The 26981-nt window shown below is 42.0% G+C and overlaps 1 protein-coding gene across 6 annotated transcripts in view; it reads right to left on the bottom strand.

The window, feature by feature from the left end:
- Nucleotides 1-1067: 1067 nt before the first annotated feature.
- The window catches only part of gatad2ab (GATA zinc finger domain containing 2Ab), a 31703-nt gene continuing 5789 nt past the window's right edge, over nt 1068-26981 (bottom strand). The window contains exons 2-11 of one of the 6 annotated variants that reach the window (XM_037769770.1): nt 12450-12755; nt 7619-7742; nt 7372-7503; nt 7140-7211; nt 6795-6917; nt 6424-6627; nt 6007-6256; nt 4868-5247; nt 4527-4749; nt 1068-3014 (exon numbers count right to left, since the gene is read on the bottom strand). In XM_037769770.1, coding sequence (XP_037625698.1) covers nt 2881-3014; nt 4527-4749; nt 4868-5247; nt 6007-6256; nt 6424-6627; nt 6795-6917; nt 7140-7211; nt 7372-7503; nt 7619-7742; nt 12450-12742 — 1935 coding nt within the window. In that variant the 5' untranslated portion in view covers nt 12743-12755 and the 3' untranslated portion in view covers nt 1068-2880. The remainder of the gene's footprint in view (nt 3015-4526; nt 4750-4867; nt 5248-6006; nt 6257-6423; nt 6628-6794; nt 6918-7139; nt 7212-7371; nt 7504-7618; nt 7743-12449; nt 12756-26981) is intronic. The other 5 variants (XM_037769774.1, XM_037769771.1, XM_037769772.1 and 2 more) reach the window with 5 other exon arrangements.

The raw sequence follows: 26981 nt of genomic DNA, 5'->3' as shown, positions 1-26981 counted from the left end.
ACAAAACCAGGGACCAATCAGGTGCATTCGATAGGGTACGTCACCACTTGAACGGCCAGTTGAGTGGAGCAGCGCGTCCCCGGTGGACATGTAGCTCTGGATTTAACATTATAGACATGACCACTGAATATTTGTTAAACGATTTAACCCCAAATTCACAGACTGACTAGACACGGGCCAGACATGTACTGAGTTTTGACCGAATCTTGTCTCCTAATGACAGTAAATCTAGGTTGTATGGACCCAGTAGTAGAGGTGAAATGCTGCCCCCCATCTGTTTTGGAGCATATAGCCAAGCATTACACGTTGCCCCTTTAAACATCCTGAATGAACAGGCAACCCAACCACGAAAGAGGGGTTAAAATTAGTTTTATTATTATTTGATAGAGCAGAAAAAAAAATCCAAAAAAACAAACAAATACTTCTCATACATTGTTTTCTTTTTCCATTTCGGGCCACTCTGCATCTCGCAGAGCTTCGACCCCAAACAAACGGAATGGTGATATTGTTGTCAAACAGCAGCAGGCAGTAGTCAGGACAGCACAGGGTTACACTTAGCAGGGCACAAAATGATGGGCTCGTTCCAGATTGCTCATTTTGCATCCACGAGACGCGGGCTGCTACCTTCTGCCTGTCAGGAATGTACAGACAACCTGGAAGATTTACGATGCTACTTTGAGACAGAAATACAAAAAAAAAAATCTTGAGCAATTTAAATTAAACTTCGTATGCTTGTATTTCTATCAGCAATGTACATACTGTATCGTTGCACCATCCTAAATGAAACCCGAACGTACAGTGATGATACCCCAGTACAGAGGGGATGAACGTCAGCTGATGCCCAGTTACCCAACGCAGTGCACCACCTTTTTACTATGAATCCTGATGATTATAATCAGTGAGCTAAAGAGTGCACACAAATCCTTACAATGTCGCATTAGATTAGCACAACATGGATGAATTATTGAAATCAAAAAGTGAGGCAACAGGGCAGCAAGACTCCAGGTTTGTAATGACATAGTGATGAGATCATAATCGCTATTGTTTTAATGTGAAAATGATTTTTAAAAAATGGACAGAAAATAACTGCTGGGATGGTCAGCCTCTTGTCAGTTAGATTTTTTTAACATATTGCTTGCAAAACATCCAGATTTTTAAATATGCACACACATTTTTTACGGCTTAAATGCATGTAATCTTTAATGTGACACTTTCCAATAGGCCACATAGATGTCTGAGTAAAGGGTTAAAGAAACTGGACCACCCCAGTGACTGAAATTAAAGACACATGGTTAATAAAATAACTCCATGAGCAATGGGAATTCCCCGGTTTAATGTATGTACTTCACTAGCTTATCCTGTGCTGCTGCAACCTGATAAAAAATGCACTATAGCTCATGTGAAAGGCATAGTTAGCTCAATTCAAGGACCCGACATAAATCATACACACCTTAATGTTAAAGACTAAGAAGTTTCATGTCATTTGTTGCTATAGGGGTTTTTGCATAACTACATTCTGAAAGCTGTCCAGCTTCTCTAAGACCAATCGATGGTAAAGGTGAGCGGGAGCCACTGGACACACGAGAGAAAAACAAATCAGTTTAAGTGGAGATCCATTCAAACTTAGGGCATAAGCATATATCTTTACTAACATGACCCTATAAATAAACCCAGAGACAGTTTGTCTATAGAAGAAAAATAATGCACCACAACCTATGACTAAAAGCAAAACAATGTCAAAAATATGACATTCCTTACACCCCCTCAGTCTAGCATGAATTCATGTTTATATCCAGAGAGGGTTCAAATAAACTAGACACCTTCTAGCAGAAGGGATACCATTTGGGCTCCACTAGTTCTTTGGAAGTTTTTTTTTTTTTGTTGTTTTCTTTTTTACAATATTCAATAGTCCTCCAAACATACGCTCCGTGTCTTTACATGAGTTAGTGAAACCTTCCTCTTCATCTTTAGAAAAAACAAAGTATTTAAAAGTAGGCCACGACATGGAACCCAGCAGATGTAAAACCACCTCAACAGTAACATTAGCCTGTAAATTCAGACCTCGACAAGAGGCCACTTCCAAAGTATCAGGGAGCACAATATTCCAAACACAGTATATGACTTACAGATGAAAAGACAAAATCCTAACATTCAGCCATACAAAATAATCCGACACACATCAACTTCTCTACTGTACACGCTGTGGGTTTGAGAGAAGAGGAAGTCTGTGTGCAGATAGAGATCATTTTTAGTCCTTTTTTTTTTCTCATTTTATTCATTTTTGCAAAGCTGAAGCAGTTATTATTTCGTGGATGGTCCTCGGAGCTCAACCACGATCCCTGTGGTGAGGTCTCTTCAGTTAAGTTCGGGTCTGACTGGCTCAGACTTGGAGAGGGGTAGGACGTAAGGCGAAGATTTTTTTAATGTGTGTAATAGTGATTATTATTCTTTCCCAGCCTAATCCAGAGGCAGGGGAGTTTCGGGATTATTCCTCTTGGTGCAACAGAGAGGTTCGACCAATATACAAGGAGGGAGAGGCAACATCGCTGGAGAAGTTTGTAAAATTGTACACGCCCATGTAAACCCCAACCCTCCAAAAAAAGGTACCCAATTTGACATATTCCTTGCATCTCAGAAGCCCAAGCTGTCGCAGCACAACTCCACTTTGGGATGAAGGACTCGGGGAAGGAAGATGGTAGCAGAAATATCTGAGGAAGAGCTGAAGGAACACCTCTATCCACAAAAGACTAGGCTGATTCTCCCCTGCACCGTTTAGGCCAGAGGCAGAGTCCATAGAAAGGATTAGAATGATCATGAGAATGGCTGTTATTGATATTAAGAGGGGTAATAGTTATGATGTCAGTGGGGAGGAAGATTGCATTATTTCCATGTGTTGGCTGCTTGGGAGATAGAACGGGAGGGAATCATGTCCAGCAGGTACTCTCGCTGACGCTCGACAGCAGAGGTGGTCTTATGGGCAGACAAGCTGGGGTTCACATAGGCCATAGTCACACCTGTCAGGAGACAAACACATCAGTGGTCAATGTACTGGAGATTGAGCTGTTGTACATTTATTCTATGATGAAATATCACACAGGGCTGTCAAAGTTAATGCCATAATAACTTTCGCTTTAACACCAGTAATTTCATTAACGCATTAAAGCAATTTAAGATTTTTAATTAACCTCTTAAAAATCCGTTGGGCCCAGCTGCTTTTTGATATTTCAGAGGTTGTAGCGGGCTCAGTTTTAAAGCTGAAATGAAAATACTGGTACTTTATGTAACTAGAAAATGGAAGGAATCCATTGGTACCAATCATGTCATACTAGCTTGTCGCGACGGAGGTTAAATAACGTTCCAAACTTGCGCTAAATTTTGGTGAGGAAAAACTTTCATGGCCATTTTCAAAAGGGTCTCTTGACCTCTGACCTCAAGATATGTGAATGAAAATGGGTTCTATGGGTACCCACGAGTCTCCCTTTTACAGACATGCCCACTTCATGATAATCACATGCTGATAATAGTATTAAATACTTAACAAATTTCCCTTTAAGGTACATTTTGAACGGATTAAAAATGTGCAATTAATTTGCGATTAAATATTTGAATCGATTGACAGCTCTAATCACACACACACACACACACACACAGTATTTTGATTCAAGTAGGAAGAAGGTAAAGATAAAGGAAGAAGTTGGCATTGAGCAAGATGAGTGAACATTTCAAATAGTTTGCACCTGTGATTTACCTGCTAAAGTTGTATTTGAGGATACAAAAAAAGTCAATGACTACGTTTACATGTACAAAATATTAAATTTTTGCCTTTATTCTGAAAAAGACAATATTCCTACTAACCTGTTTACATGGCTAATGAAAATGAATATTCCACTAATATTCCCGTTTACATGAAGCCGTGCATACTACGATTAATGTAACTGGTGGCGGACACAGCCTCCCTCTTTCATTCCTTCAACTACCTTCTTGAAAAGGTCGGAGTTGCAATATTTGTGCATATTCAAAAACCTGTTGATATTCAAGTCTTTCATAATGTTTTAAAGTAGGTGTGTTTCTCCTTCTGACCAGAAATGTGGGCTTTTCTTTTGGGCATGCATTTCTGCAAACTGTCGGCTAGTTGGTTTGTGTACATCGCACAGATCTGGACATAAACAGGCATAGGTCATGTGTCTCAAACTCTGAATGTGCTCTATACATGTCCAAATATTGCTCCTAAAACTATTCAGAAAATGCTTTATTCACAATAAGGATAATTCAGAATATGCTATTTTCATGACCTGTTTCAACTTCGGAGTATTGTCATATCTGGAATAATTGTGGAATATTAGTGTGCATGTAAACGTAGTCACGCAGTAATTCTAAAATGAAAAGGCCTGAGAAGATGGGAAGAAAGAGAGCGGCAGTGCCAAAGAGTAATCCACCTTAGAAGAGAGGGATGACCCAAAAGAGGAGCAGAAAGCGAGAACGGTTGAGGAGCGTTCTCGGTCTAACCTCGTCTAACGTTTATCTACCTGTGTTGCCACCGCTCTGCTTCCTCCAGGCAGCCACGTTGCCCTGGTTACTGCTGCCGGCGCTGACCTTTGCCCCCTGCTGCAGCGGGCGTGCAGCAGCATGTTTACCTGCCCTGCTGCCCAGCGCCGCTGCTGCCATCGCATTCTGCAGCTGAGAGGAGGAAGTGAATGAGTGGGACATACCACGAGCGCTCATCGACTGGATGCTGTGTTGCAGATGACTCTGTACAAAGAGACAAAGTGACATGCTGTGTGTTAATTAACATGTAGATGCAAATGTTTTTAAACCTTTTAAACTTCAGTGTTGTTCCATCACCAACACAATCAGAGTCCAGTCTAACCTGCTTAATGGAGTGGTGGGCAGCCACAGATCTGTGCTGCATGGCAGCCCTGACATGCTTGTACTGCTGGGACACCAGCACCTCACTCTTGGACAGTGAAGGAGAGGAGGTTTTAGAGGAAGATGAAGAGGCCGCCTGCTGGAGGATACGCTGCTCAATCTCCTGCTCCTGTTGGAGTGCCTTGACGAAGGCCGCCTTCAGCCGATTGGTGTGCTCAGCCTTCAGGGCCTTCTTCTGATTGGACGACATGCATTGGTCACAGAGGATGGTCCCAGCCTTCTCCTTTCTCCAGCGGGAGGTAAAGTCCGTCTTACACTGGGCGCAGGTGTATGGCTCTTTGGGAATGGAGCTGGCCATGGCAGCAGCTGGGCCCAGATTACCTACAAGGAAAACAGAGAGCTTCTTTAGACTGAACATGCATATCCTATTGTTTAGGGCTGTCAAAGTTAGTGCGATAATAACTCGTTAATGCTAATTTGTTTTAACGCCACTAATGTCTTTAACGCAATAACACAATCGATCTTCCAGAGGTTGTAGCGGGCTCAGTTTTAAAGCTAAAGTGAAGTTACTGGTCATATGAAACTAGTAAAAAACCTAAGGAATCCATTGGTACCAATCATGTGAATGAAAATTGGTTCTATGGTTACCCACGAGTCTCCCCTTTACAGACATGCCCACTTTATGATAATCACATGCAGTTTTGGGGCAAGTCATAGTCAAGTCAGCACACTGACACACTGACAGCTGTTGTTGCCTGTTGGGCTGCAGTTTGCCATGTTATGATTTGAGCATCATTTTTATTCTAAATGCAGTACCTGTGAGGGTTTCTGGAGAATATTTGTAATTTTTTATGTTGTTAATTAATTTCCAATAATAAATATATATATACATTTGCATAAAGCAGCATATTTGCCCACTTCCATGTTGATAAGAGTATTAAATACTTGACAAATCTCCCTTTAAGGTACATTTTGAACAGATAAAGAATGTGCGATTAATTGTGATTAACTTTGGACAATCATGTGATTAATCGAGATTAAATATTTCAATCGATTGACAGCCCTAATCTTCTACTATTTAATCTACCATTGCACCTAAACATCCTAAAACTAGTCAACAAAGTGGAAAGAACTACCCACCCCTGCCGTGCATCTCCAGAAGCTTTTGCACCACCTCCTCCAGCCCCAACAAGTAGATGAACTCATTATTGGCTGCTGAAGGCAGGAAGTTGAACTCGGGGGCAGGAGGTTTAGGTGGAGGGATCTCCAGCAGCGTCTTCTCCAACTGCTTACGCAGTGCCAGCTTAGCAGCCGCCTGCCGGCTGGCTGGGGAATCATTGATGTTAGAGTTGGGCGACAATGAAGAGCCTTTTAGGCTGGTTGGAGAGGCCTGGACAGAAACACAACAGAAAACACGTCAGCAACTACACAAGACGATGTTAAGGCTGACCATATGTATGAGAGCTATGGAGCTTAGTGAAGAGTAGCGATGAACAGGAACATTTTCCACTGCTTCCTATGAAAATCTTTCTCCAGAGGAGTATATCGTATCCTCACCTGAGGGATGTTGACCATGATATTACTGTTGGCCACATTAGCCACCCGGATGAGTCCCTGCTGAATGATCCTCTGGCCCTGGACATGGACATTGGGCACAGAAGCCCTGGGAGCCAGCAAGAGTGGAGGGGGGCCTGAGCCGCTGTGCTGATGCTGCTGCTGGCGTAGACTGGCTATCTGCTGGGGAGTCACTGCAATAGGCTGCTGGCAGCACACACGGAAGCAGCCATCATGGATGCATGAAGAGAACGAGCAAGGAGAAGAAAAGGCACAAGTTAACAAATAGCTTCTTCTTTAGATGAGTACAGTTTAAATGTGGGCCAGTGTGATGACCATTATTTTCTGATGTTAACATTTTAATAGCTCCTCACTCTAACCTGGGCCCCTCTCACCAGAGGTGGCATGACAATCTGAGAGTTGTGTTTGGACGGCATGTGTTGCCCACCCCGCACCAAAGGAGGAGGGATCACCGTGCCTGAGCTTCGACCTGTCACCTGTAAACACAACAACACAGACATACAGTAAATAACATATAAGCTTTTTAACATGCTGCAAAAAGCATTGCAACGCCTCTGAAAGAACAACTCTGCTGCCCTGCACTTGTGTTGCTCAATATTCCACTTTGTATGAGGAACAATGTAGAATTACATCATATATATATCCAGGCTCTGCAATACAAGTTGTGGCAGGAGGATCTAACAAAATGTAGTAACTACCTGGAGGGGTCCTTTGCTTGATGTGATGCTACCTCTCACCAGAGGAGGAGGAGTCGCTACTGAGCCAGTCGACTAGCAAAAGAACAGTGTACAGTATTAGTCCATGAAGTATTATGTACTTGAAGGAACATAATGATGTCAATTGGAGAACAACAAGAAAGTCCTGACTTTTTCAGGTTTTATGAACATGTAACTGCTAACAATCAACACTCTCCGTCTTCTGGGGTTTTACCTTCTGCACAGTGCTCTCCTTCTGAATCTGGCTCTGTCGTAATTTCTTAAGCAGCACCAGCTTTGCCTCTTGGAGTCTCAGTTCCTCCTTCAGCTGTTTGATGATGCGCTCCCTCTCCTCAGGAGAACTCTTCTACAGACACAATATCAGATAAAAAAGGAGACTTAGCAGACATACAGGTACAATCTGAAGCTATGTCAGTAGTAACTAATCCATAATGGTTGGTCTTAAAATGTTGTTTTCCTACCATAAGTTTATCTGTGTCAGTCTTCGTGAAGCAGTGGCCGTTCATGAGAGGACTGGATGGCTCGTTGTCTGACAACACAATCACATCATCTGGCGACGGTGGCTGCCGCTCATTCTTAATGTCACTGAGGAGAGAAACAAGAAAAGAAAAAACAACTATATTGAGGATGTGTTTCATCATTCAGCCAAGATTCAACACTGTTTTATATTTCAGTCACAACACTGCAGTTCCCATCAACTGCAACTAACTTGTAGTTTTGTCTTACATCCAGTAGATGGCAGTATATAATTAGGATTTCATCATCCCTGTTGTAGTGCAAATGTGTACTGGGACACACAAGAAGACAAGAACCAAGAGATCAATAATGGAGTAATGGCGGCAGGGGAAGATCGCAACAACCCATTATCTCCAGCGAAAGGTAACATCGACGAGCAGACATCCTGCTCTCTTCCTCCCAGCAGACACAGCAAAGTCAGTCACAAACAACATGAAAACAAAGGGGCAAATTAACGGCATTTTTGTTTTTTTATAGGAGGAAAAGGTTTAAAGCCTTTGATAAATGTTAAGTGGCTTTACCGGAGGACTGAGGAGAACAAAGGCGACTAGTGGCGAGCTACATATGCATCAATCTGGAGAGGGGTGGAGATTAGAAGTAAAGGGTGGTTGTAATTTTACAGCGCGTGGACCATGGCGGAAGAATAAATCTGCCTCCATCACAGTGGGGATCCTGTCAGGTCCTGCGGGTTGGTGCATAAGAAAATGGAGTATTAAGGAGAACTGGTGGAGGATGAGGTAAGGTAGGGGAGTGTGATATATGACTGAGGTAGGGGTTTGGGTCATAATGTGAAGTTATGCATGCAAACATGCAGTGAAGTTATATAATTGTTCAGACGCTGTCGAGTGAGAGGCTTCAGGGCTTCAAGCTTAGGCCCAGTTTACCACCCAGACAGGGCCTCACCCCTTCCCTACCTCGGCGGTGAGGCCTATGGCCTAGCCGGATCAGCACAGCCTGGGCCTCAGCTCTGCCCTCCCTCCCAGCTGCCGACACTAGAGTCACAAGCTGAGCAGAGCGGAGGTCCGCTGGAGACACTGGAGAGGGTGACAGTGAGGGGGAGGGGAATACATGGCCAGGAGCCAACCTATTGTGTACACTCTCTCTCACTCAGTCACTCACTCAGTCACTACTTCACACACCCCTCCCCCATCCTTACTTACTTGTTCATCTTTTATACTCCAACTCACTGACTCACTTCTTCACACTTTTTTTTCCCTTTGCACGCGTCTGTCTTCAGACACGTTTCCCCGCTATCCTCTCAACAGCTGTCTAACAGCAGCAGAGACGGCATGCTCAGTTCAACGAGGTCAACTATATGACAAGAACCATGTTGTTTATACTCTCATTATGAGGTGAGAATTTCAGCAGACTAAGCAACAAACATAACTTTTCCCAGCTGCTGAGAACACAATCAAACCTTGTTAATACCCTACTGCTACTTCCTGGGAAGTACGTCCTTGATATGTTGCATTCAAATTCAGAAAGATGTCCAACATAGGGATGCGCCGATACCGATACTTGATGGTATCTCGGGCCGATACTGACTCAAATGGCCGGATTGGGTATCGGTGACCAATCTATTCAATTCAGTTCTATGTTTATATACTATATACATTATATACTGGAATTTTAATTCCTGTTTAAGTTCTGACCAATTTGTTGCTGCATTAAAAAGGTTTACACTTGAATTGTAAATCTTGTTAATTTTAAAGATTTTTTACCAAGTTGCTGGTGTGCAATTTATTATTTCAATAATAAATAACAATTCAATAAATGTATATCTAGAGCTGCGACGACCAATTGATCGGTTGTCAACTATTAAATTAATTGCCAACTATTTTGATAATCGATTAATCGTTTGAGTAATTTTTTTTAAGACATTTTTTTTTCCAAATTTTCTGATTCCAGTTTCTTAAATGTGAATATTTTCTGGTTTCTTTACTCCTCTGTGACAGTAAACTGAATATCTTTGAGTTGAGGACAAAACAAGACATTTGAGGATGTCATCTTGGACTTTGGGAAACATTTTTCAACATTTTCTGACATGTTATAGACCAAACAACTAATTGGTTAACCGAAAAAAATAATCAATAGATTAATAAACAATGAAATAATCATTAGTTGTAGCCCTAAGTATATCTATGTATTTATTTGTTACATTTTGTTTTACAAAGATAAGAAAGCAATGTTTAAGTCAAACCAGCTGTTGCCTTACATATAACAAAATGATACTAGTCACTTCCACACAGTGAGGCATACAGCTTATTAATTAAACACTGGTATTGGATCGGCACTCGGTATCGGTCAATACCCAAAGCCCAGGTATCGCTATCAGTATCGGGACTGATAAGTTGGATCGGTGCATCCCTAATCCAACACCATGGCACTTTCAGAATCATGCTATTCAGCACGGCTGAAGCCTGAACAGGCAGTTTTCCTCCCCAGCCCTGTTTACATTCCTCACATACAATATGATAAACGATGTGTAGCATCACAGAGGAATGAAGAGCTTAATCATCTTTCACAAAAACCTAATGGCGACCCGGCGCCTCGACTGACTTGGCCTCTCTGAAAAAAAAAAAAAAAAGACACGGACTAGCTTGTGATCTACTACTCTATATAGAACAGCTTACACAAGCATCACAACACACAGCAGCTTGGTTATGTAAGGGCCAGTATTTCTGCATGCCTCGGCCTCCCCAATCATGGCTTCCCACTGACCCCACTATAGGATTGCTGAATCAGTCATTAGATAGCATTCTCCGCTCAAAATGCACCACTGAGTGCCATTTTAAGCTACGTAAGCCTCTTAACATAAATGAAATAGCTGGGCTATGAATAGGCAACAGGCCTGGAAAAGATGTATTCAAATATTGACATATGGTTAAAATGTAGATGAAGCATGTAAACTACTTTAGAAGGGAGTTATGCTTCTTCTCTTTTTATATGCAAACCCATTCAGAGACATGCTCAGTTCAGTTACTGTATTATTTCCCAGCATGTATACAAGTTGGCTTGCATTACATTTTCCTTTATAGCTTTACAAAGTTGGCCTACACAGACTGAGCCTTCTGCAACAATATGGTAATCACCTTGCAGTGAGTAAGCATGCTAACACATGCTGAGGGTTAAACAGGGGTCAAAGGTGACGCCCGCAAACACTTTGAGCTGAATCACCTCTCTGCTCCACTTTAACTGCCATCACATCATCGTGTGCATCTATCGCTCTACTAAACACGTCACATGACATCAGGCATTTCTCTGCGTGGTCATGTGACACGCCCACCACCCCCCTCCCCCCTTTCCCCCCCCGGCCCCTCCTTCCTCCAACTGCTCCTTCCAATGTGGAAACCATGGCAACGGCCAGTTGGAACCAGTTTGTGACACGTAGCCTTCATTTTGTGTGAAGTGTGAGGCAGAGTTCAGGTGCTGCTGTGGGAGAAAATGGAGCCCAGGCCTCAGGAGCCTCAAACTTTTCAAAATGGGGGCAGGCTGCCGAACGACCACACAGCGACTTCCTGTACGGCTCCTGTCAGACCACTTGCTGGTGCAAAGTTAAGAGAGAAACTCCAATAGACACATCTCTACGCATACACAACCACGCACTGTGCATGCGAGCATGAAATCCAAGGCCCACAGTACATAAATAATCCTTAAGAAGTTTTCAAACAAACTTGAGCGCAAAAAATACAGACGCATATTTGGCCTCAGTTGTCAGCTTGTGTGAAGTCCTGCTCGCCATTCACATCCCCTCTCCCTTTAACCCATATGATGATCCAACATCAGCTAAGCATAACCACACAGAAATACACTATTCTTTGCATCTTATACCCTCGCAGATATAAACTAGTTGGTAAGGAGATTATGGTGCATTTTGTCCAGCTGGAAACACTTACAAAGGGTTTATTGTGGATAGAGTTGGCTGACTATGCAGTACTGAGGCCCAGCGTACAGGAATAGATGCAACTGTTTAAGGTAAAGTGTTTACAGCATTCCTTTCAGTGCTGTTCACATTAATGACTTTGACAGTATCATGTAAACTGAATAACAATTATGTTCCTTAAGGCCCTGATGCACCAAGCCGACGGCCCCAAACTGTCCGACGGCCTAGTTTTTGCGGTGTGTCCCGCACCGTCGGCTCTAGTTTACCCGTGTCAGTTTTTTCGGCTGATTCAGCATGTTGAATCGACGTTGGAGCCCATCGGTGAGAGGAATCACTGTGATTGGCTGTTCAATTTAAACAAATCAGTCCACGAGAAGAGAACGGAAGTGAGGAAAGCGAGCAAACGAGTAAAGTCAAGAGGAAAAACACAGAAGGCTCTTCTCATTTTTCATTTTCATCTCATCTGATCATTCAAGTACACAGATATTTTCACAACGACATGGCCATCTGGAATGAAACTAAGTGGTGAGTGAGAGTGGTGTGAAAATGGTCAGCAGACGGCGCTTTGTGTCATATACGTATCATAACGGCTTGTATATGCACCGTCCTCGGTCTTCCTGTTTCCCTTTTTGAATGGTGAATACAGACTACTGCGACCTGCTGCAGGGAGAGTTTGCAGTGTGTTCAAGTACAACTTTTTGGCCGAGACACAGGCGACGTGAGGTGACACAACGGTCAGCCTTCGTTGCCGCTTGTTCTTTGATGCCAACTTGGTGTGTCTGTGCCTTTATGACCACCAACAAGCTCTCAGCCCCGAGGCAAGAACACTGAGTTCAATACACAAAAACAGCCTGTGACTCAATCAAACCCTATAATCATTTTCCAAGTCTCACCCTTTGGATGTGCTCATGTCAACGGGCTGGTCTCCGGTCTGCACTTCCACCTTGATAGTGGCCTTCACTTCCCCAGATTTTAGGATGCTGTCCGCTACCTTCGCAGCCTGTTCGCTGTTCAGCTTGACGCCCTCTTCTCCAGATCCCACCATGGCCAGCGGAGCTTCAGCTGCATCACCTTTCTCCAGCTTAACCCGTTTACTGTCCATGTCCTCCAGGGGCTCCTCGGGAGCATGGTCCTTCTCCAGAGCCCGCTTTTGGCTGCGCGTTTGACGCACTGCCTCCTCTGACATGGCTGCTCTCACCCTGGAGAGAGAGAGAGAAGATGGACACAGTTGTGGATTAAAATTAGACAGCAGGGTACAGGTTTGGATGGTAGATAGATACTGTATATAGATGAAGATGTACTGTTACTGTCGGATAATACAGTATCATCAGGGTCTCCATCAATGTATTGCAAGCCCGGCAGCCCACCGGGCCAAAGTTGACTCGACACCAGGCCTAGTCATCGGGGAGTTATGTATTTTTAAGATGCTTTTTAAACTAAAATGTGTTATACAGGTAGCGAACTCCTTTAAGGAATAACTCAGTACTAGGTTGTGTAGAGGGAGAGAGAGAGAGAAACAGAAAATACGCACAACAACGGCTCCTCATTTCCACCACACTCGCTTAAGGTGAGCTGACCTTAGTGGCAAGCCGCTCTCTGAACTTTGCTCATGAAACATATTCCCTTTAGCAGCTGTCTCTCACCTTTTGCCAATGAAGTGCGTTACCATAACAACCAAATTGTAATACATGAACGTTGAGCTATTGCAAAATTCGGGAGGGCAGTAAATGAAATACAGTTTTAACATAAAGCGTACTATCGAGGACCCAGAAATCTGACAAGTACAGGTCCAGTGGGAAAGAAGTAGTCCTGTACAATCTTGTGAAGTGAACGGTTGGTCGAGTTACACTGGCTGAGGTAAGATTAGGACCAACTGTGTCTGCAGGAAAACAATGTGGAGCATCCACTGCAGAGAGTACAGAAAGTTATAAGAGCCTCAATTGAATTTAAAATTGTGACACTGTAAGTGGAAGACAGCATTGCCAGGTGTAAGCTCTACAGTGATAGCTGACCTGAGAGGCTGCCTTTGTGTCGGAAGCTACAGGGTGACTGAGGAAGCTAAAAGAAATCCACAATATCACACAGGTGAAGATGCCATTTAATAGGTTTAACTGGAAGACACTTAAAACAAAACTCTCTCAATCAATCCCACCTATTGTATCATTTATATTGTGTAACTACTTTTAATCAGTTTTATTCCACACATTGCCATGATATTATACCAAAGGAATACAATTGTGCAACCAAACCTGCACTGGTGTAATTATATGTAATATGAAGTAGAAGCAGTGCCACCAGTAAAAAACTTAAAAGGCGTCCGAAAATATCCACTGGACATTACATAACAAACCTGGCTAGTGAGTCCATGTACTGCATGTAACCCCAGCTTTTTGTGGGAAATAATCCTTAAAAACTTATTGTTTTTGAGTCATGTACATGAACAAGCCTCTGCCACTGCCACTGCCCCAGATGCTGACCCAAATCTCACTCAGTACAGTAGCAGCAGAGGAGAGAGAGACCCACTTAGATTTCTGGGAAAAACCTATTACACAGCAAAACAAATAGCACCAACACTGTACAACATTCACACAAAGCAAACCAATGTAGGCCAGGCGCTCATTATGGAACACTCTCTTGAATAACCTTTTATAATAATCGTTATAAAAAAATGTGATGCTTATAAACATTTCGCACAAGGATTATAGGGCTACACAATTAACAGAATATTAATCTTGATCATGATTTTGGCTTCCCACAGTTAAATGAACATGACCGACTGAGACATTGACGTTTAAAATGTGAACTCCGCTCATTGAAAACTACACTGCATATCAAATCAAGTGCTTCCTAAACTAACAGCCAGCCATCAGGGGGGCAATAGAGATGTTTTGGCTTAACTTTTGGGGAGCTGTTATGTTGCTGTGTATGGAGGACGGAACCTGCCAAAATAAATAAATAAATAAATAACTCGATAAATAAATAAATAAATAAATAAATAATTCATTAAATATAGCAAAAATAATATTAAAAATAAATGTAGCCATTAATTATTTGATAAGATGTGACATAATATAAATAAACAAATTTTAAAAAATGCAAAAATAAATACATTTAAAAATTAATAAAAAATAAATACATTTATAAGTAAAAGGGAAAATTAAACAGAAAAGTAAATACATAAAAGAATTAACACAAAGATAGATAAATAAATAAATAAGCAAATTCAAAACAGAAATATCAATTTCTGTCACATTTTATCAATTAATTAATGGCTACATTTATTCTTAATATTATTTTTGCTATATTTAATGACATATTTATTTATTTATTAAGTAATTTATTTATTTATTCATTTATTTGGCAGGTTCCGTCCTCCATACGTGCGGACCCTACAGCAGCAGCCCTTGAAAAACTTTCCTGAATGTTGCAGCTGCAGTTGAGAGTAGAAGAGTAATATACTGTATATATGTCATGAAAATGCACTGAATTCATGTGAAGAAGAAACTTATTTTAAGTCTTATTTAAATGCAAAGATTTGTAAATTAGCAGGAATGTAGCGCAACATGGAAGTGAAAGCAGCGCTCTGTTTATTTAAATGTGAAAGTGCAATAAAAAAATGTTGTCCCTAAAATCTATGAATAATCGTGATAAATAATCGTAGATCAAAATTATTGTGATTATTATTTTGGTCATAATCGTGCAAAAATCCGATAGGATAAGATTTTTGGCCTAATTGATGATTTGGGCTGAAACCAAGTGCACATATACACATACACCATGTTGTGTATTTGATTCAAGAGCTGACTCACAGTCTTCCTGGTCCAAAGTGACATCATCACAGATCCACATGACCTTATCCCAAGATTCCATGAGAGACATAAAGCTCTTCCCTGAAAACCGGTTCAGACTGGTCTGCGATTGAGAGACGGCGCAGGTTTAACCCCTGGAGAGACCGAGTGGCAGAAGGGAGGGAGAGAGACGGGGAGGCCACAGGCGCGTCCCACACAGGGAGGGAAGGAGGAGGAGAAAATGACGTCATCCTCGGACATTCCTAAACGTGTCTACCAAACAACAGGCGGCGGACGCATCATAGACGTGACTAACTTCTGTGGAAGTCAGGAGTCAACAGCTGCTGACAGGCATAAACATCTTGCCATCTAAAACCCACCTTTCATGATATTTGACACTATTGAAAAACATTTTTAAATGTTTTCTCTGCCATCTTTTAAGGCTTCAAAGCAAAGTGAAGGTCATAATTCACCATGAGAATCCAATGTACACAAAAACTCCCACTATGAGCCTGTCATCTATAAAGCAGAGCACTGAGAGAACTGCAAAGTAAGGTGGGAAACTGCCTTTCAGCAATTCCACTGTCTGCAGTAACGCTGCAGTTTGTTCCAACACTTTACTACATCTGTGAATTCAGACAAATTTTTTTTTTTACTGTAGATAAGACACAGGCATCCGTGACACTTTGCAAGATGTTGAGCTAAGACAGCGGTTTCAAACCTACCATCACCCAAAATTTACAAATCCTCGAATAACACCCTCAATTTGAATAAGGTGTTTCAGTGTATTAAATGACTAATTCTTTATTAAAGGAACAGTGTGTATGATCTGGCAGTATCTAGCGGTGAGGTTGCAGATTACAACTTCTCCTGTGTGCCAAGCGTGTAGGAGAGCTACGGTGGCCGACGTGAAAACGCAAATGGCCCTCTCTAGAGCCAGTTATTGTTAGAGTGTGTATACGTGGGAAGTTGAGTGGTGAAGCAAGAGAAGTGGCGACAGGAGCCAATAATGCTATTGACTCCTGGCCAAGCAGGAAAAGTTCACAGAGTTTGTTTTGGCCGTTCTGGGTTACTTAAAAACATGGCGGTGCAACATGGCAGACTCCGTGGAGAGAACACACTCCCTATGTAGATATAAACGACTCATTCTAAGGTAACGAAAATCCAACGACTCTTAAAACGTACTTATTAATATTATATTCCATTCCTTCCAATAGATTTAAATCAACTTTCTTTAATGAATATAACTCATCAGCGAAACACCAACAAATATGAATATTTTTCTAGATTAAAAACATGTGAATTTTGGAAATGATTACATCTATCTTTCTTCCAATAAATTTTGACTTTTGGACTTTACAACACTCTGGTGTTATTGTAAATGTTTAGATCACACAAGTCGGAAACAATCCTACGCATCCACCACTACAATCTAATACAAATAATATTAGTCTGATCTTCATCTGCAACTGTGCAGAAATACCGGGTTTCTTTTTAAATAGTTTTAGGTACAGACTTTTGTACAAATTATCCAGTAAGTGTGTTTTTCAGGATTTTAGTTATAGTTATTTAATTAGCAGACAAATCCTGGTGCATCCCCGTGTGATCATTGGCACCCCCCTAAGGGGACCAGGACCCCAAGTTGCTAAAACATTCAGGTCTGTGTTTGCATACGAGTGCATGGAGCCTAAAATGCACCCTGCTCTGGTACACAACAAGGACAGATGTGCCCTGCTGTACCATCCCTGGACACAAAGGCTATCTATCTGCCAGAGATGACAGTGGGTGGGTATGTGTGCATACCCATATACCCCAGACACTGCTTCATAAAACCACACTTTACTCAGCAAGACTGTAGAAATAGTGGCAGCAACGGTGTGGTGGTGAACCGTGCCAGGTACAGAATGACTGTAACCCTGTGGGACGTTGCAGGACGATCAGATCTGCATGTTACTAAGATGACTGTGGTTGCTAGTTTCAGGTCTAGAGACACGTGGCTACCTTTGTCCCAGAAGAGATAGAGAGCATCATGAATCCAATGATTCATGTGCTGGATGCACTGCTGCTAAGCAACAAGAAAACCAAATGAAATGTTGTCCATGCATATGTTGTGATTATTGAATGTTATGTACGTACTTGAGACTGACTGAGGGATGGGTGTACTAATTCTCATTGTTGCATCACAATCCATCTCACTAGGCCTTCAGTGAAGGACCACCACTCAGTCACTGGAGACCATTTTTCTATTCAGCGCCTTGATTTCTATATGAGCCCTGAAGGCCTGTTCATTCACAACTGCCAGCTTATAGGAGACTCGCACTAAGAGCTATCAAAGAAGACAAAGAAACCATAGGAGATTCATCTAGAGAAAGCCTAGCCATCAAACACAAGACTTTATCTATGCCGTTCACAGTGACACCTGAGAGGATTGGAGGGCAGAAAAAACATGGCATCAGCTGCCAGAAGTTGAGATAGTGTTGCACTGAGACACTGTTCAGAGTATTTGTGATGACAGGAGACGACGTAGGGACAAACGGGTATAACACAGGTCCAGGAGTCAAACTTAAAACTCATTATGATGGAGACAAAGCTACTCTTTCTCTGTCCAAGTCAAGCCAGTCCAGTTTAAAAGTTATGTCAGATTGCTAGATCCCTGGGTTTGAAAAACAGACTGCATTTAAACAAAACATCTCAGTTGTAGTAGGACGTCATCTTGGGCTTTGGGAAACACTGATCGACAGTTTTCAACATTTTATAGACCAAACAACTAATGGATTAATCGAGAACATAATCGGCAGATTAAATCGACAATGGAAATAATAGTTAGATGCAGCCCCAATCGGTTAGTCGACACAATCGAGTGTTTGTCGGCTAAGAAATTCTTTGGTCGAGGAAAGCCCTAATTTTTATACAACATCCTTTGCTTAAGCTTACATAAACCAATTTTGTTTGAAATTGGACATCAGGGATTTGGAAATCAACTAAGAAAAGATCCTTAATCAGTGCTAGTAGGATTCCTGCCAGTATCAATGCTCCCACAGCTCCATCCATCCAGCGTGTAAAACCAAATGAAACTGACACTACAATCTCACAAACAAGCCTGACTTGTCCATCAGCAAGTCCATCGGGGGATGCCTGGTGGGAACTGGTACCCCAAACCTGGCTGCCTGGGGCTCACCAACCCAGAGTAGCAGTCCCGCCTATTACTGTCCACAATAGTGGATCAGAACTCCACTCCAGTGTCCATTTCATACCACCAAGCCTGCCAGCCTAGTCACATTACAGCTCTTTGATTTACACTACACATGTAGCCTATGCATGAGGTTCAGGGCTCAGATTACAGGAATTTTAAATGTGGACTGATCTGAAATCAGGTTCATAAATGATCTGCTCCCAAAACTAGAACACAGGATGATTTTCCTGATGATTTTGTAGGTTTTGCAGGTGCGTCACTGCATGCTCTATTCCTGTTTTTGGGAGGAAATTCAAGCACCTTGAGTTCAAAGCACAGACTGTATATAAGAAGTGGACATAGTCACTGTCACGTCACCCATTGGTTTGTGGACTACCGTTTTGAGGCCTCGAGTTTGGCAAATTTGGCCCTTGCCATCTTGGTCTTTTGCAACCAGAAGTGACATGAGAGTATGGTTAACCCGAATGCTTCGAAGCTTCGACCATTGCCATGGTAATCAACCTCCAAATCAGTATTCAAATGCTTTGGGTATTTTTTTAACATAAGTATGTAATAATAATATATAAATCCCAAAATAGCCCATGTAATAAGGAATAAGCCCACAACATTATTCATATTCAACATTAATTATTATTCGTTATTCTCAAATGGATATTGCTGTTTGTTGTGTGTAGAGGTGCATATGTGTACAGTAGTGCGGAAGCAGCCCTGTCCCGGGCACTGAAATGGGGGAGATGGAGACAGACAGACAGAAGAATTTAAAGAGTTTTATAGAATATAATATATATAAAATTATAGAGTTTGCTGTATGCCCATGTAACGATGAAACCTCACGAAGATGCATCCCTTTGACATGCGAATGCATTACCTACAACAGCAACGAAAATGGCGAGAGGATGAGATAGAGAGTAGGAGAAGGCAGCCAGTGATTAGTGATCTGTGTCTGTTCCTCTCAGGAGACTATGGAGGAGGAGGAGGAGATGCATGTCCCTCTCGTTTCCCTCTCGGTATAATAAGGCCTAAGGGCAGAGCAGATCTTAGATCAAAACAAAGGATGGGGGAGCTTCTACTGCCCATTCAAAATAATCTAAATAAAAAGGTTTAAAGCTGTTTCCTACACAGCAACAGCTTCAAAGCAGGCCTGCTCAAATCAATACATTTAATAAATTTACATTTCTCTGTGAAGGCCGTATATGCTAACATTAGTCTTCTTGTCTATAAAATAAGGTGTATAGTGCAGCAGGATAAGATGCACTTGCCTGAAAGAAAATGGAAATCTCGTGACCTAGACTGACATTACAGGTTTTATTCGCAGTCGCTCTCGTATTGTGTCCAGTAGTTCACAGAGAGCAGATCAATGGCAAAAGCTCATCCCCTCAGGTAGCGTGCTAGCCTCTCATCTCCAGCACTGTAATGATCTCCCCACTGGGACCGGACCCAGCCAGCCAACACATTAACAGCCATTTTAAAAATACTGAGGCTTTTCAACTGTGTCCTTAGGGTTCAATGAGAAGGGAAACAACAATTATACTGTCCAATAAATGCAATACAAGTATGGATTATTATGGCCCAATAAAAGACAGCAGAGCGACAACTCTTTTTCTTGTGTGGCTTAGGGACTCTGGCCCTTGTAATATTGAATTGATCGCTCAAACTGCCAATTTTCTTACGAGCAGATATGACAAGGCGATGATTATCTTAAATTCAGGGTGATTCTTTAGTAGGGCCGATTTGACCACGTAGATATAAGTGATGACCGGCTTGATTACACGTTACCACAATACGATAACGTTTTCTGTCCATGACAGAGTTCGCATGCAGCTTTAGCCATGATGTCTAGCTCTGCTTTTCTTGGCAATGTGTGAAACCCAAAGTGTTTCCATACTTTACTGTATGTGTAGTGTTTACAACTTTGGATTTAACATGTGAGAGTGCAGGTTGTACCCACACGGACCCTCCGCCGTTTTCTGCTTTTTCGTTTCGACTCGCTGCGTTTTGTTTTGGTTGACGGATACGGAACACATATGACATCACGTTACTCAGACTACAACAATAAAACCGGTAACTTCCTTGTACCTCCGCATAGGCTCAAATGAGGCATTTATATCAATTCTGGCATTACAAAAATTGATTTCTGGGCGTCCCGCTAGCTCACTTGGTAGAGTGGGCACCCATATATCAAGGCTGAGCCCTTACCGCAGCAGCCCAGATTTGAATCCGACCTGCGGCCCTTTGCTGCATGTCGCTCTCTCTCTCTCTCCCTTTCCAGTCCGTCCACTGTCCTATCAAATAAAGGCCAAAAAGCCCTAAAAATTATCTTTAAAAAATCAATTTGCTGCTTCATCAATGTCTTATCCTACCTATGTTTTTCAATTATAAAATCATTTCAAGCTATCAAAGGGTAAAGCTCTTTTCCTTTGGGATGTCTTCCAAATTGAAAAAAAATATCTACCTATGCTAATCTGTGCTCACCAAGCTAGGAGTGGGGGCAGGGACCCAGCTGAGGTGGTGCCATGGTTGGGGGAGGGAGAAGGGTGCAGAGCGCATGTGGTTAGCTGAGCCATAATCTAACTGTACCCAAGTGAAAAATACTCTTCCTTGTCTTCTCTCTCACTTGCTCGCTCCTTCGTCCTTCCCTCTACCCCTCCCTTCCTCACACACTCCCCTCCTCCTCCTCCTCCTCCTCAGTTGTTCTGTTGTAGGCTCGGCCAGCCCAGAGTGTGTTCTGTGTGTGTGTGCCCCTACTGGTTGTGTCCCGAACGCCAAGGGTTAAGCCCCTGCCATTTTAACGCCACTGACAGATCAGACCATTAGGGTGTTACCTAACAAAATGGAAGCCTTTAACCCTGAATCTGCCAGGCTGCCTCTGTGTGTGTGTGATCATGTGTGTGTGTGTGTGTGAGCGAGCGAGAGCCCGAGCCACACACACACACACACACAGAGTGTATGTGTGTGTGCGCATGTCTCCACCTGGATTCTCCCTCAGCAACGTGACAACGACAACAGCAGTAAGTCCAGGAAGTGCAAACCAGGCTTTTGTACGTGAGCACACAAGAATGCATGACCATATATATAGACACATTAAAACATAAACGGCTATGTTTGATGAACTTGTTAACGTACTCTTATAGCATAGGGAGCTATCACAAAATGAAAAGCACACATCTCTTCGGCATTTGGCAAGCACGCACAGACATACATGTGCAATGCATAAAAGCCTTCTGTAGTATTTTTAGTAATTGATTCACACCAACAGATCATAATTTAATGACCATGAAATGACATAAGGAATGTCTAGATTATGAAGCTGTAAAGCACCTTAACATCTCAAGTTAACCTAGCCTCAAATCACTGGATACATTTTCAACCACAAATGTTTACTGGCTATAATAAAAAGGAAGAGCTAAATGTTTTCAAAAACCCTAGACAGGGATAATCTCCAATTTCAGCCAAATTGCTTCCAAATGGTTACTCCATAATCCTGTAAAAACCAGAAGCCCATACCCACATACAGACTGGAGGGCCAGGACACAAGCAGACTGCTATCAGATTACATTTTCTCAGAAATGGATGGTAGCAGGAAGTGACCAGAGTAAAATGAGAGAGAAAAAAAAGAGAGCTTAAAGGGTGCAAAAGTAATACAGTGTACCAGACAAGACAACTAGGAGCTGAGCACATCATCAGTGCACACAACTGGGTAAAGTAGGTCAGTTGACACATATTTTTGAGCTAAGTTGGCGATCATGACTTTTAGGAGATCCTCTTCAGTAGGGGTTAATCTAGGTTAGACTGCACAGAAGAAAACATTTTGTGCAGAGCAGACATCCAAATGATATCAGACATGAAAGAAATTCATCTACAAATACAGATTTCAGAGACAAGTAGTAATTACGCATTAACTAGTTGCAAATTAAAGGTTGCGGTTGTAACTACCTTGTTACGAAGGACGTTAAATAACGCTCCAAATGTGCGCTAAATTTCGGCGAGAGAATGGCCACTTTCAAAGGGGTCCCTTGACCTCTGACCTCAAGACATGTGAATGAAAATGGGTTCTAAGGGTACCCACGAGTCTCCCCTTTACAGACATGCCCACTTTATGATAATCACATGCAGTTTTGGGCAAGTCATAGTCAAGTCAGCACACTGACACACTGTGACAGCTGTTGTCTTGATTGTGATCCCCGATGCCATTATATAGCGCCAATACTATGAGAATTACCCTCCTGTTTTCTTTGCAAACTTGTGGGCCTGTAAAGCCCCTCGAGACTGTGTACTGGGATTTGAAGCTCTAGCGAGTTACAATATCGTTGAAGCGTTTCAGAGAAAGAGAGAAAATAGTGCTAATAGTTTAGGCTAAACTGTTAGAGAGATGGAGAGAAAATGATGCTTTCCCCGAGCCGTATCCGTAAACAGAAGGCTAAACTATCAGCAACATTTTCTCTCATCTCTGAAACGCTTCGCAGTCACCAATATTGCTAGACTCTCTTTTAGTTAAGTCTGTCTTCCTTTTTTGGGTTGCTCGGCAGTGTAGGCAGTTGTTACCAATGCTGGAATAGCAACTTTTCCAGCAGGATATTCCGCTGTTGAATCAGTCTTCACTTTCACTGCCTGAAGGGTCGAGCACACACATCTGCATTTGTAGAACAGCCAATAGGAACGCCCTCTCTCTTAAAAATGAAGTATGATTGGCCAACGTGTCCCGTCACTGGCTAGATTTTCTAAAGCCTGAAAACAGAGTCAAGAGGAGGTGCAGAAGACTAGTTTTCTCTCAGAACACTTGACACAAAACAATATGTTGAAAGTTTGTTATGGATTTTTGCCCATAGACGCCAAAAATAAATTGCATGCCCTGGCTTTAAGTGATTTGAACGATGTAATACTGTCAACAAAATATCTTAGGGCAAACAACGAAATCCTCACCACAACAACCTGCAGAAAGTGCATGCAGAAAATGCATGCAGAAAAACTTGCCATGCAGCTTTGTTAATTACTCGTTAAGCGTTTTCCAAGAAGAATGAGGAATTGTACCAGATCCAATGAATGCCTAGTTAAGTTGGATGATGTGCTGTAACCTGCTAGGCTTTTATAGGCAAATAGAAAAGATAAAGGAAAAGACTACAACTAAAATGCAGCTTCCATGGCAAGCATCTTTTTCACAAGACTTCAAGTGCAACTTGTTTAGTACAAAAGAAGTGAGTAAAATGTCCTACACTTTTTTTTGCAATGTTGATTATCTGTGATAATGGATTATGATCATGGGGTTTTACCTCCTGAGGTTATGCATCTACAGGCCAATGAGTACAACAAGCAGTATGTTTAAGCAAAGCTTTCACCAGCTTAGCCAGCATTTACATGCTGAAAATGGTTACAAAATCTATTTAAAGTCTAGATACACAAAACACACAAAGACAGAGTGAAGTCTGTGTATTCAGCTAGTAGACAAGTATTCATTTTCATGATAACCAATGCCCACAGACTAGTAGTCATTTTACAAATAAGCATGCATTCCTTTTCAGCACCACAACGAGCATGAAAATGTAAGTATTAGGGTTTCACTTGTTAAAAAGTATGACCTGTGGCCTACACCTTTTGGAAGATACCCACATTCATTAAAGAAACAATAATGTTATCCAGCAAGGATTTAAATAGTATCTTTGGCACAAGTTAAGCCTTTTTAATGACTCAACACAACATCAACATTGGGTGTGGCTGTTAAGTGTTGTCTGTTAGGTGTTGTCTGTTGCACTTGTTACAACACGCAACAGTGTTGTCATGACTGGGTATTTAACCTGGACCCTTTTTCAGTACGCAGACTCTCGGCCAGCTTCGGCCAGGGTCCGACAACTACACGGCTCTGCTCCATCGACTCTAATGCAATCATTTCAGATTTTCTTCATTTTCAGGCTGTTTTTTTTTTTTATTTCAAGGTGGTCATGGTGAAACGCCGTGCCTGGGGCACATGTAATAGTGATTACCTGGAGAGGTTGGAAGGAGATACGCGCTTCTAAAATGTTACATTTCTACGTAAAAACCTGTGGAGCTAACAATAGCAGAACGTCTACACACACACACCGACACCTCGCTCTCTCTCTTTCCGCTCTTACCACATTCTTGTCATACACACACATCAAACGTAAAAAGTGGCTCAAGTGGAGCCATTTCTGACTGTACCTGTTTATAACGGGCATATCGATTTTGACTGATTCCCCTCAACATTTGAGTCGGACTCTGATAGTTTTGTATCGATGTAGCCGTATCTAAGGCTATTGTATCGATATCCGATACGAATCGGTTAATATTTACCCCCCCTCGAATCCATTGTAACTGACTGAATTCAAGCAAAGCTCCTGTTCTCCATCAAAGAAGACTTTTTACAGTGACCTTTCAGGTCTCAAGTATCACTTAAAGCCCCAAACTTGAACTCATTTTATCTGAGTATGAGTAACATTAATTGAATGTCCAAGGTATTTCATATAAGCATAAAACAATGATACGTGTCATCATACCCAGGAATTCTAGGGAGAGTCCTGCTGGTCTAAAATATGATGACCAAAATTCAATTCTGGAGTCATTATGGTGATGTTAAATGTACGATTTGTAACCCAAGTCATTTTCCTCCGAAGGGCTGCATGATATTAGCCTGATAATGGACTCATCCAACAGATTCGGAGCAGTGGGAATGACAGCGAGCTTCAGGAATGATAATCAGGTCATTTTTTTTCCTGTGTAGAGTGACGTAGCAGAAGACAATCAATGCAGTGTGTGGAACACCTCACAGCACCCTGGCACAAGGACGACCATTTCAGGACTATTTTTACCATTGATCAACTCGCGTGACACTATAAATTTCACCTGATTCTTCATCAATAGCTGTGATTTTACAAACATGTTCTGTGTCTACTACTGTTCATTAGCTACTCAAGAAACTGATTACTTTGCTAAGTGACCAGTGGGGTAAAACGTCCAAAGTCAGCCTAGTTAACCCTTGTTTTGATGGCATTTAAGCCAGGCATGACAGTGCACACAAAACAGCCATGTGGCAGGGAGTCAGTTTGTCCCCTCTTGGACACATGCCTTGCTGCTGCATGTATCCAAGTCACCGGTCTGCTTGTTTGCTGCACTGAGAGTGGAGAGTTGCCATGTCAGCACCGGCCACACAGTGGAAGCAATTGTTACAGGCAGACTGGAAAAAAAACAACAACTTTAGAAATGTGTATTCCATAACCTGTAAATGTGCGATAAGTCTTGTTTATATCAGATCAGATGTTATTTCAGGCGATACTGGTCATGTGGGTTGTCACATAAAAACACTAGTGGAACCAAAACTTAAAAGAAACATAGTTGGAGAAGTGGCCGGTCAGACAGAGACAGAGGCAGGCAGGCGGCTGTTTAGCTAAAACAAAACTTTGGAAAGCCCCTGTGAATGCATATTACTCTATGTGTTGAATGAATATGGTGTTTTTCTAGGAAATGTTGCCATACAGCTACACACTGAAGGGAATACAAAGCAGAAGTGGACTTTCTTTCATTAAGAGGTCGACCGATAGTGGATTTTTAAAGGCTGATGTAATAACAAAGTTATATAGCGAATTAACTGGCCGATATCTTCTTTACTTCTGCAGCAGCCTAGTCAGCTGCTTTGCATACGCCATTTTTCATAAATCTGTTTTTTGTCACTCCGAATTTAATCATTTGTAAGAGAATATCCTGAAGTGGGATTTGGTGGATTACATCATTGGAAAATGTTCTATGTATTTGAAATGGGCGATGCACTGTTCTGTGGCTTACAGTATAACTGGCCAGGATTACTTCTGTTGTGCGTCCCGTTACATTGTTAATGCCCCTCTTGCAAACCATTAATGTTCGTGCATATTCCCAGGGTAAGGAGGATCCTTAAGTGTGCGATTTCATTTCATGAATGGATATGTGGCTGGATTATTTGGAAGAGAGAACACCAAATTGGTATGTTAAAGTAACAGTGCATGATTTATTTTCATTCCTGTCTGCCTGTCTTTCTTGTATTGTGGACAAAGAGCTGATAGTGTTGTGTTATATATTCAAGATATAACTTTTTTTCTCCCCCTCTACCTTGACTTTGTGTTCGGAGCCTCCATGCAAAACGCTGATGTACGTCCCTGCATGACTGGTTAATGTGATGTGCAGCCATCGGCCTTTATCAGAGCCCAGTTCCGCCAAAAACGATCCTACCGGCGCCGATTAATCGTTCTACCTCTACCTTCAATACTACATAGCTTTCATGCATTTAAGTGTTGTTTTAAATATGTCAGGTGGGGAGGGTAATACATTTTAACCGGCTACTTGTGCTGGGGGGAGAGAGTCCACAATACCTGCCAGAAAACACGTGGCAGCTGGACTGGTGTTATTTGTATCTGCTGAGTTTTGTTTTTGTCTGAAGCCTTTTCTACTTTAATAGCAATTGTGAA

The sequence above is a fragment of the Sebastes umbrosus genome, chromosome 5, assembly GCF_015220745.1.
Source record: "Sebastes umbrosus isolate fSebUmb1 chromosome 5, fSebUmb1.pri, whole genome shotgun sequence".
Classification (NCBI taxonomy): Eukaryota; Metazoa; Chordata; class Actinopteri; order Perciformes; family Sebastidae; genus Sebastes; species Sebastes umbrosus.
This window is presented reverse-complemented; position numbering and strand designations above follow the sequence as displayed.